We start from the raw sequence: 12119 nt of genomic DNA, 5'->3' as shown, positions 1-12119 counted from the left end.
TTCTTTTTCTTATCACGACCACTTATTGTTATTTATTCAACAAAATAATAAAATACATCAATTTTACAAAAGTGTGTTGCGGCCTGAAAGTAATATATCCACCCAGAATGACACGTCCCATGTTGAATCAACGTAAAAAAGATTGATCTTTGCTGATACACGCGACCTTACAATACGGTATTATGGCGTATTTTGCATTAGAGTTCAAGCTGGGTCGTAGCGTTATTGAGGCCGTTGCACTTTGTGCATCAAATGCATCTTGTTCAATACCCATCGAGTGTTTCAATGAAATGGGCCCCTGTGTGGCCATGGAACTAGCCACGTGCGTGGGTCGCAAGTAGCCAGACTTTATATGCCAAGAATTGTAATTGATGCAGCTCTTGCAAATAGCTTATGGATACAGTTTTCCAGGTGACGTGCCCGTACCTTCATAATGTCACTTTGTGCGTCCTCTCAATAGTTGGCAGTGGGGAAGCTTTATTAGATCATATCAGTTCTGCGACGAAGCCCGGGGACAATAGCACTCCGTTGACAAAGTGTGAGCCACTATGCCAAACCATGAGCCTTTCAGGAAATTTTGGACCTTGAAAGCAATTTGGCGGCCCAACAACGGCCGATGCCCCCCTAGCTACTCTTACTATGCGAAGTTATAAGATATTAAAAATGAATCATGTTAAAATCCAGAAATAACTTAGAATATTGGACAATTTGCGTATAATCTTTCAAGAAACCACAAGAGGTTGTTTTGGTAAACGATAATTCTGCGCAGTAAACATCAAAAAGTGCAGTAACGTGGTATGTTCGTTGTTGTTATCGTTTTTATTTTCTCGATTCCCTTTTCGAATCTTCTTCTTTCGATCGCTCCAGCTTTGCGCGCCAGCGACAGAATTCGTCGGCGTCTTTATCGAATATTCCTCTCCCTTTCAATAAATACAAAGGGCTGATGACCAACGAACTCTGGTAGTCTAACCCTGAATCGTCCAAGGATATGTCGGAGAACTGAGACTTCACTCGATCACAAGGTAGGTTGGCGTTTTCGTCCGATGCCTGCCACGATATAATTCGTTGTAAACTTTTGTCTATGCTGCATCGTCAGCTCAGTGGTTTGGCGCCCGACTTTGTATTACACGAAAGTTCAGGTAACGCTAGATCAACTCTCGAGGTGTTCTCTTGAGCAGCTCTCCGTATAACGACCAGTGGATGAGCAACTACAAGAGCAAACTTCACTCTGTCAATCTCTGTGTCAGTGGTTCAAAGTCTATATACGCTACAAGTATGCGAAACTACCACCAGGATAAAAGCTCTCAAAGAAGCTTTTTCAGCCCGAGGATAAAGATTCCCAGAACCAATGTGAATCCAACAGGAAATAAAAGCGGATCTACTTTTTCAAACCAGTTTTTTAAAAACATCTTCAGGCAGTGGAAATTTACATCGGTGGAATGATAGTGATAAGATGGCGAGCGGATTGGCAGCCCTAATACGCGATGCTGGTTTGACACTCGACTAAAACTGGTTGTTAAATAAGCACCTCTGCCCAGCGTGCAATAGCTTTTTTGTTTTATTATCTTTATCCTGCATTGCGGGAAAGCGGACTTGAGCGCTATGCATCGGTGTACGCCTTCCGACGTACACCTGACCCACGCTGCACCCCCGCTTGGTGAGGCATAGTTGCTGAAAGGTAACAAAGGAACGGGCCAGTGTGGCCAACCCACTCTCATAAGAACTTTATCTTTTCATTCCCTGATGCTTGGCAGTCACATACCAAGGATGGGGATACCGTTTTACTTTTACCGGTTATCGAACTTGCAACTTTGAAATTAAACCGCTACCGACAAATACATAGATGGCTCATTAAGAGCAAAGCTACAACCACATCAAAGTCTGGTGCTCACCGCTCCGGTTCTGTTTGATCTTGCTTTTGTCACTTTCTGCGGTTGCGTCAGAGCTAGGCGGAAGTGACGTTGCTTTGGCGTTGATGAGTTTCTGCAAATGAAATTACAAGTTGTTGCGATGTGGATTCATAACTCTAGTCTCAAATGTGTTTTGTAATTTCTGTGCTGGATGTGTCAAAATTTATTGATAAACTGACGATCCCAGGCAACATGAGGTAGGTTGTGCAAATACAATAATACACATAAGCAGCAACGTTTTCGACTGTTGGTTACTCACTTCTAGCCATCGTCAAGTATAATGGTTGTTAAAAAATAAAGTGTAATAAATTGTTTACTTAACGTCTCTACGTTCTATATAAGCACTGTAGTTTTTTAGCGACTGTATTGCGATGCAAGCGCTTTATTCTCACTGAATAGCGTGTGGAGGGAGCTGATCGTTTTTCTGTAAACAAAACCAATCGATTGTCACGTGATGCTACGTCATCGGCATGACTCACTGGGAGGAGTTCCGCTTGTTGATTCCGTCCAACATTTCCAGGGGGAGGACAGCTTCCCCTTCCAAGTCGTTCGAGCTGATGACGTCATGATCAAGCACGGTGAAGAGAAGGACCGTGCCCTCTTGTCCCGCTAGGGAAGGATTTACTTTGAACGTGAAGCTCTCATTCTCCCAGATCGGATCCAAGGTCCCTTTCTCCACCAGAGTCTGATGTTGACGCAAGTTCCGGAACAAAAGAGCAGGTGCTAGTCTACAAAAGAAGGTCATGAAAAAAGAGGTGCCGTATAAACAATCTACTATCAGCCTACTATATTATTACTATGCAGTATAGGGTTCTTCTTCTTTCTTTCTGAGTTATATTATCATACTATATTAGTAACTTATTATTACTACAGTATTTCACATTAGGCTGTACCCAGGGCTAGAGTCGATTTGTAGTCAAAGTAAGGAAGAAAAAAAACGACATGTTTTGGTTAAAGGGTCAGAACATAGGCCTATGTCAAGGCATTTACTAACATGTTTTCTACCAGAAACAAGATTTTATAACAATTCCTTGTTCTTAGACACTACTCTGCGCATCTCACGCCACCCTGCAATCTACTTTTACTTGCAACAAAGAGTTAACCGTGCTTTCATGAAGGCTGCTGCTTTCATAGCACATGTAGCCGTCCTACAATCGGGGTGTGCGCTTGAGTAACGCATTCTAAGGACTGCTCTCCATTCAGCGGCACCTAATGAATGGACTGATTTCCCGGCAACAACACTTCAACAATCGGAAAAACTTCAGTCTGCCAATTTCGGTAATCGGCCCTGCGTCAAGAGCCTCTACAAGTAGGATACCACCGCATGTGAAACTACCATGAATAATATAACCTATCAAGGCTATGTCAGTCCGAGGATAAAGATTCAAAACCAAACCAAGTGATATCAACAAATGAAGTTATTTCAAGTCAGCCATCGAAACAATTAATATTAGGGGGGTGTGTTATTTGACGAATTTCACGATGGCAACGTGGTACGGTGCTTAAAATATGTGGAGTAGTATCCAAATCCGGAATATGAAAATAATTATCATATTGGACCACCCTAACCCCCATGTACATGCCCCCTGAAAAGGGGGTATCCATAAATTCACCAAAATATGAGTTTTTAAGCCTTTTCACCAAACGACGTGTATTTTGGCGGTATTTATGGTGCTCCTATAGGGGTTTTCGGGGTCTGTGAGTTCAAATATGGCATTAGAAATTACCTCCAAAAATCCAATATAATGGTAATCCAATATGGCGGCCAAAATGGCGCTTAGAATGGGTACTTTCGTAAAGTTTAACCAAACATAATCATGTAATATGTCGAATTATAGGTTTTCGGGGGCGTAGAATACGAATTCATGATTATTTCAAACAAAAAATAAGCTGATAACAGCATATTTTCAAACTTATGACGTATATGTAATTTAGTATAAAACACAGTATTCAGCTCTTTGTTAGATTCATGCCGTCAAGAACAGAATTTAAATCAGTCATCGTAACATCCGCTTTGCCACTCAAATTACTCAGGTAAGTTTTCAGATTGGCTCCATAAACAGAAGATGGCAACTTTTTATGGTCTTTCAATAAACGAAAAATGTCACTTTGTTTTGGAACTGAGAGTGCAGTGTCACGGGCGTATCTGATCTCGAGGTATAACCGTTTCTGTTTCTCAATCTCTGTTATATTACTATTTAGAATCTCATCCACATCAGAGTCCTTCGTAAAAGGATCGCCTTGTTTTTTCAGTTTGTTTAAATCATTATTTCGTCTTTTATCAAATTGTGCTACATTAGCTATTTTTTTGCCGGCGAGGCCCTGTTGTTGCAAATGCTTCTGTTGCTCATCCCAGGCTTTCATTATGACGGGAATCGTAAACTTTGCAATGTTGCCATATTCTCGGAATGAACCAGAAGATTTGGATTCTATCAAGTCCTGTGATTTGGCCTTTACTTGAACAGTCGACGCACACTTTAAGTTCTTGGCGCCTCGTTGTTTGAGTTCATAATTTATGAATCCTACCGCCCGTTCTGAATCCAGATTGTGTATAGGGGCACTTTCTAGTTTTTCCGAATCCATTCTTGACAGAGCAATCTCCGATACCTCATCTGAAAATCCAAATATGTCCCCTTTCTGGCGTTGGAAACCATCCGCTAGTTTTGGTAATAACAGGACGTGTGTCTTTAATTGCTTTACTAAGTGACGTACGGATATCTTGGCTGTATGTTGTCTGGTTGAAGCGTTCCAGGGAAGTGAAGTTGAGTGCAGGCTGTTGGAGATTGAACAAAGCCTGAGCATCGGTTTCACGAAGGTTTTTATTCAGAGTTTGGAAAGCTTCTGTTAGCTTTGAATACTTAGTAGTTTTTGCCGTAGTGAGGGATAGAAAAGGTTCTACCAGATGCAATCCAATCAGTGCTCCTACAATGTACATTACTCTCATGAAATCTAGTTCTAGAAAACATCTTACAATACAAGCGAGCTGGTTTGTTACTTGCTCAAATTTTTGTAGAAATCTATTCACGTCTTGAAGATGGTGAACAACTACAGCGCAAGTGAGTGTCAACCGATTAAATCTTTCATCTTTTAAACATAGGGAAAGATTCTTTTTCGGCGCTATGAAGATATCAAAATCCACTGCTCTGTTCCAAGGCTTATGATTGAAGTCGTGGTTTACGAGCCTTGTTATGCAATCGAGTGCTTGCTCGGTCACACTTGAATGTGTATTAGCCTACTTGCTTCAACGAGGAATTTTGAATAGATTTTGTCCTTTCCAAGAGCGTTCTCTATCTCTGCCGATAACCTCGTGATTATTCTATTGAACATCAATGTTGGATGCACATTACAGAAGAGGTGATCAGGGATGTGCCCAGTCTCAAGTCTTTCAGCTACAAATTTCTCTACCTCTAGATTGTGCAAAGTCTGATCAGTAAGAATGAAGTCAAGTTTTCAAACAGAAGTTTGGTGCTAACTCCACTAGCAGCTGATAACACATTTAACACGGCAATCTTCAGTTCTGCTAGGTTTTCACGAGTCTCGGATGCAATTGGCAATGTTGGTAGTGGTCGAAACATGCCATTTACCGTTACACCCTGAACTGAGAAGGACCCAGCTCCTTGCTTTTTTGATCCGTCATCTGCGTACGTAACTGCAGATTTTTCATCGCTGTCCATCATCTGTTTTACGATTTCATCTAACGCCAAAGCTTCTAAACTTCGCCCCACCTGTTTCACGTTGCGCTTATCAGGCAACGTATATCTATCTATTTCATCGGGAGACTCATTATGAAGTTTCCATTTTTGACCAAAAACCTTATTGCCGATGGTCACAACGGCCGCTGCCGCCTGTGTTTCTCACATGTGGTTGACGCTTTTTAATTTGTCCATTGCCTCGTAAACCTCTGGACGCACTTTTCGTTCACCTAAACGGATGTGACGATACTGCGCTGGCATGTCATCATGTTCATCAGATATACTGAGACCAAAATTGAGCTTTCGTTTCTTTCTGTGTCCTCTTGAAACTTCCTCGGAATCACTTACTTCATACTCGCTTCGTTTTTTTCAGCTGATTGTTCGGAGGAGCCACTTATCTCTGCTTTTTCTTCCAAGTATGGTTTTTCTACGACAGCCGTCTGGCGCGATCTGTCGATACTCTGCATATCCTGAGGATATTGCTAAACACAATGCAAAATAACAAGCATAATTCATCAGTATGAACATGTATAAATACTAAGGTATATTCACTGTGCATGCCAGGAAAGAATAAGCCTACTTTTGGGATCAAATTCGTATTCTACGCCCTCGAAAACTTATAATTCGACATATCACACAACTATGTTTGGTCAAAATTTACAAAAGTACCCATTCCAAGCCCCATTTTGGCCGCCATATTGAAATACCGCCATATTGAAAATTCTTAGGAATTTTCCAATGTCATATTTGAACACACAGACCCCGAAAAGCCACATATGAGTAAGATAAATACCACCAAAACGCAAGTATAGTGGGTGAAAAGGCCAACAATCTCATATTTTTCTGAAAATAGGAGTACCTTATATTCAGGGGGCATGTACATGGGGGTTAGGGGAATCGTATGTCGAGTTTTCATAAATATTCTAGATTTTGATACTGCTCCACAAATTTTTAGCAGCGTATGGTATGAATCGACAATTAACACACCCCCCTATTAATATGATGAAACACATTTAAACATTATGGAAAAAAACATTATTTTCAACACTGACGTCACCACTGAAGATAAGATAAAATAGGCAAACAAGTCGAATAAGAACATTAATATTTTCTAAGACAGATTTCTTCAAATTGAGTACAAACCTTAGAAATAAGGACGATAGACTGTAGTAGTCCTGGCTATGCCTATGGTCAACTCCTATGTTGAGTGTTCTTGTCGGAATGGAGACTTTTGTTCAACCATTCACAATCATAAGATAACAAATGTTGCTGTCTGTGAATTGTTCCATCAGGTAGATAGCGCTGAACGGAGAGGTGTTTGCTTCTTCTTGTCATTTGTTCGTTTACAAAGCTAGAAGATGCTTTGGTTTTGTGGAAACTATTTGTCCTCAAACAAAAGTGCATCTTCAAATACACACCGCGCGCTCACCTGATCTGGACAAAGGGATCGCTCAGTCCATTGATGTCGAGAGGGAGGAGCTTGTTGGCACTGATGACGTCGACACACACCGCTTCCTTGGCAGTGTCGTACCATGCGTAGACGTTGAGGAAGCCATAGAGAGGCTTCTCCGCGAATCTTTGCTGCTCTTCGTACATCTGAGTCAGAAAGAAAGTTAAATGGGGTAAAAAGATAAAAAAAATATTGTTTTAATCTGATTAATAACCTGACCTCACCCGCGGTATTTATAACAAAACGAAACAATGTGCTGCCTGATTCCTTGTGATGCCACAATACATGAAGAAAGGAGTCGTAGAGTTGGAGCCGATTGAACGGGAAAACAAAAAGCAGGAGCTGGTAAAATTATCTCTTGACATTTACGTTTATAAAAAAAAAGAAACTGGCAAAGCCTCACGTGCATGTAGAAGAGTTTGATCAGATCTCTGGTTCTAGCGCATCTCATCTTCAATTCAGAGTCCAACATCCGGGAATCCCTTCGCTTTCTTATTTTTTGAACTGGCAACCCTTCTCCTTCCGCATGAAAGAAGTCTGACAAATGGTGATCGAATACGTGTCTGCGAATAACAAGCCCGGTCATGACCTCATTTCGCATGACATAGGCCTACCTGGTCACCGCGGGGGAATGGTACTTTATGTGGACTTGATCCACCATAGTTAGGGCTTTAGATTACTACGGAATGTGAAACTACACACGCTTTTGGCTTTTCCATCACACTAGAAGGTTCACGTTTTCTTAAATACAAAATGTGCAATTTATAGAACATAACCCACAGAAGCAGTGGAGTTGCATTTAAAGAAATTCAAGGTTTCTTGTAGAACGCCGGTTTATTGACAAGCGTTAAAAATGTGAAATTGAGGATTGATCCATTGTAAACTTACAAACTCAGTTTCGCATCCCATATTGTAATATCTCTACTATTGTACCTGCACTGGTAGAAAAAACTTGGCTTTTGTTCAACAAAATCCTTGAGGGCGATCTTGGTTAATCCTCGGAGACTCTCATCCCACAAGACTTCAAGGATTCGGCGGAAGTTGGGCTGAAAATGCGATAAATCTTTAACTGTGAAAGTGAATGTGAATGTTTTGTATAAAGGTTGTTCATTAAGGCTGCTGCATTGCTGGGTGGTAAGAGCCCTGGAACGACACTTGAAAGGGCGCCGGTTCGACACCGCTCAAGAGCATGTATTTTTGGCACGACACTTAAAGGCATGCCTGAAGGTGGACATGAAGATTGGCTTCCTTGCCTTCCCGTCCACTTAATCTAAATCTTCAACTACCGGGTGTAAACCTGGATACGACAAACAAATAACATTAAGGCTACCTCGTTCTGTGGTCATGCGATAACACGACCAAAGTCGACCATCGCTCTTTGGGCGTGTGGTGGAAAAACAAAGTGGTCGAGATGCCGGGAGTTTTTCTATTTGCTGTCTATTTCAAACTGTGCAACGAGTTGGAACTATACAAACCACATCAAGATGCAGTAGCGTAGCCAGGAATTTAGAAAGGGGGGGGTTTTGACGGCCGGCGGGCGAAGCCCGACGCCGTTTTCGCCAAAGGCGACACCCAGCGGCGGGGGTCTGGGGGGCCTCCCCCAGAAAATTTTGAAAAATTACTTTGAATTTGGTGCATTCTGAGAGCATTTTCAACAAAAATGTGGGTATAAATATTCCTGTAAAATGGTGCTGTCTGGTGAAATAGCAAAAGAATAAGATCATGTTTTCTTGGGCATTTTTCGGTAATAAAGCTAAGTCTCTACGTTTTCTTGTTGCTAACTCCTGGCTGAGATATTTGAATGTTTGGTATTCGCAAAACTCGCTCTTTAATGCAGTTTCGTTTAAAATTAGGCAAACTTTGTTTTAGAATCATAGAGACTGAAAGGATCATTCTCAATATCGTGACGTCACACGCGTGCCAAAGGGGGGGTTGTAACCCCAAAACCCCCCCCCCCCCCCCTTGGCTACGCCACTGTCAAGATGTCAATATACTGGAACTCTATTAAGCTTTGCACTGATTTAAAAGAATTATCCTAATTCTCAGAAATTCTAATGCAATGAGAAACTGATAATAATTTCATAACCAATCAATTATGATGGCATATAGTTAACAATGATGATGACTATGCCGATTTCTTACCTCACAAAGCCACTCCTTCAATCTTATAATGTTGTCGTTAAGGTATTGCATCAGAGGTTGGATGGCGTCATCAGCCTTCTTCTCCAGCTTGGTCCGGATATCAAGATCATGGTTCTTGTGGTAACTCGCGTCTCCTCCACTTTTTGCAACCTTTAGAGCAAACGACCGAAGATATCCCCGGATGTCCGGCTGGAAGAGAGATCGCATTCTTAATTGTTTGTTTTAATTTTGAGGTGCGAGAAGTAGACTTAACTGCCTTGTAGAGCGTTGGAAGCAAATCTTAGTTAAGATGGCCCAGCGCTGATCCAATTATTATGACACGACAACAGCTTCATTTATCATGTGGTCTATCATGACCCTTTGATGAAAGTTTATGACCAAACAATTTGCATCAAAAGACGCAGAAAACTCTGTTATTCTCTATTGGCCGAAAACCTTGGTTACGGCCAGAACCTAAGGAAACCTTCAAAAAATTTCTCGTCCATACATTTTAGTAAAATTGAATTCGTGAAGCTGAAACCAACTTGGAGACAAAAACTTTTTTTCTTATGTTTTTAAACCTTAACAGAATGAACGAGGCTGTAGAAACAGCCGCATAGCTTGCTTGGAATAAGAACATCTAATAAATGCTTCATTGCAACAAATTATAGGCTATCCATCTTATTAAAAAAATCAGAGGATTGATACTTGAAACATAGCACAAAAACCAACGCAGGACGGTGACAAATTGAAAAAAAAAACAGCGTAACCTGAGGAGGTTTCGATCCAGGAAGGTTCGGTTTGCAATGTTGTATAAGGACTCACTTTCATTTTAGTGCCAACGACTGCGGTGATTGCTTGGATCTTTTTTTTCATCCCGATGTTGGCGGTGTTGATGAGGGAGGAGAATGTGGACATTACTTTTTCACCAGACGGACCCTCAGGATGACGATCTACATCATTTGCGATCTTCTGGAAGTCCATCTTTGTATGGACGTCCTCCAAGAAAGATTTGACATACTGCAGAAGTTCGGAGGTTATAAGATTTGAATGAAAAAACAGCCATCCCCCAGCTAGGCAAGGAGGAATACTGTATATTTTTTAGAAAGTATGCATTAGGTAAGTATTGGCCGCTCCGTTAGCTCAGTGGGTAAGCGCTCGACTCAAGATCATATGGCGCTGGTTCGGCTCTCGGGGGATGCAATTGAGCAACGCATTAACAACCTCTTAGCATCAACGCAATCTCTTAGATAGTACGCATTCACGCTGCATCCCACTGTGTACTATTTATCCCTATGTAACCAAAACATTAAATTAATAAAAATAATCTTCAAAATGAATCTTATTGCAAGGAGATGTGTTGTTGTTACCAGGCCTGCGTCACGACAACATGCGTCAGGTATGGTGTCACTTTGCAAAATTGCTGTTGTCACAATTATGACGTCGTTACAGTTATGACGTCGTTACAGTTACGTCACCTGAAGATTGTTCAAAGAGAGGCAAAGCTCTTCTGTGACGTCAAACTGTCCTTCGTCGTCAAAGAATCCGACAGCGCGCAGCTTCTTATGCAGGAGATCGGCGTATTGCTCGATGGCGCTGGCGATGTCGTCAGTGAGGCGCAGGGCTATCGTGTAAGCGTCGACCGGGTCCGGCCACTGCAGGCTGCCCCAGAAGGTTACCACGTGTAAAATAAATAAACAAATATTTCCATCATGGAAACATTTAAAAGACCAACCATCTTGACTTGTTGTTAAATTATCGAGTGATGAAAGAATCAACTTTCTGTGCTGATCTCTGGCAGGAAGACATCTCGTATTCAGGAACAAAATAGTTGGAACGTCTTAGTCAATCAAATCTAAAAAGAAAGAGCCCTAAATGTAGATACCAAACTACGTTTAGGAAACGTTGTGAAAATTAGATTGTTTTCATCTTATACAACAGCACCGGAAATGGAAGCGAACTAGCTTCGAAACGTTTGCTGAACATGAGTTTGGTTTTACCGATGTAAGCTCTTTGTTCTTGGATTAGAAGCCTCATACTTCACAATGTAGCTATCAACGACCTGTTTTATCCTGATGCTGCGAGTTCGCTGTGGTAATAACCAATTGCACTAGCTTTCAGAACACAGTTTGCATTCGTCATGGCCAGGGTTGGAAGTAACGACTAGTTGTCACTAATCGATAGCGTTATTCGTTGCTTTCTGAATATCGAATGCTTATACCCATTCCTTTTAAAAATAAATATCGAACGCGCGTTATTCACTGCTTTTTTATGCAAGCAACGAAATCATTATTCGTTTTTCACTAATCGATATTTAGGAGAACTGCTGAATCATTTTTTGTTGTTCATTTACTTTGTCGTCAAAACGAGTTTACGAGATTTAGTTTTCGGATTACTATCCGACCTAGTCCCCTTCCGGTTTTCGAACTTTAAAGGATTAAGGAAAATTTTTCGGCAACACAGTTCAGAAAAACCATGCCAGTGAGAGCCGTTAACAGTGTTGCAAACCTTGCGGTTTTCCCGCAAAATTGGGATTGTTTTTTTTTTCGAGTTTTGGTACCTTTTTTTGAGTTTGCGGGTTGTTTGTTTTTGGGCTTTTTTTGGCCAGTCAATTTTTAGTAATTGCTATTCGTTGCTTTTTTTAAGTATCGATAGCGGAAAGTCATTGCTTTTTTGGGCACTATCGAATAGTGAAATAGTCATTGCTTTTTGACTAACGACTTCCAACCCTGGTCATGGCACATGCCTAGGGAACTGTGTTCTGAAAACTAGCGCAATTCGATATTGCCACAGCGAACTCGCAGCATCAGGATAAAACAAGTCGTTAATATCTACATTGTGAAGTAAGCAACGATCATGTTGCTAAAAGCGAAACTCAATTTATTGCAGTATTATATCATTCAACATTTAATTCAAGAAGTCGTCCAAAAAATACGTGACACACAA

The 12119-nt window shown here is 41.1% G+C and overlaps 1 protein-coding gene across 1 annotated transcript in view; it reads right to left on the bottom strand.

Moving 5' to 3' along the window:
* Window positions 1-9: 9 nt before the first annotated feature.
* LOC145768159 (BAI1-associated protein 3-like) overlaps window positions 10-12119 on the bottom strand; it is a 32959-nt gene continuing 20849 nt past the window's right edge. Inside the window, exons 10-18 of the mRNA XM_082579633.1 lie at window positions 10652-10847; window positions 9999-10193; window positions 9195-9383; window positions 7986-8098; window positions 7456-7615; window positions 7032-7198; window positions 2390-2638; window positions 1893-1983; window positions 10-1047 (exon numbers count right to left, since the gene is read on the bottom strand). Coding sequence (XP_082435759.1) covers window positions 820-1047; window positions 1893-1983; window positions 2390-2638; window positions 7032-7198; window positions 7456-7615; window positions 7986-8098; window positions 9195-9383; window positions 9999-10193; window positions 10652-10847 — 1588 coding nt within the window. The 3' untranslated portion in view covers window positions 10-819. The remainder of the gene's footprint in view (window positions 1048-1892; window positions 1984-2389; window positions 2639-7031; window positions 7199-7455; window positions 7616-7985; window positions 8099-9194; window positions 9384-9998; window positions 10194-10651; window positions 10848-12119) is intronic.

The sequence above is a fragment of the Aplidium turbinatum genome, chromosome 4, assembly GCF_918807975.1.
Source record: "Aplidium turbinatum chromosome 4, kaAplTurb1.1, whole genome shotgun sequence".
Lineage (NCBI taxonomy): Eukaryota > Metazoa > Chordata > Ascidiacea > Aplousobranchia > Polyclinidae > Aplidium > Aplidium turbinatum.
The sequence above is the reverse complement of the archived record's forward strand: the minus strand, read 5'-3'. Positions and strand labels throughout refer to the sequence as shown.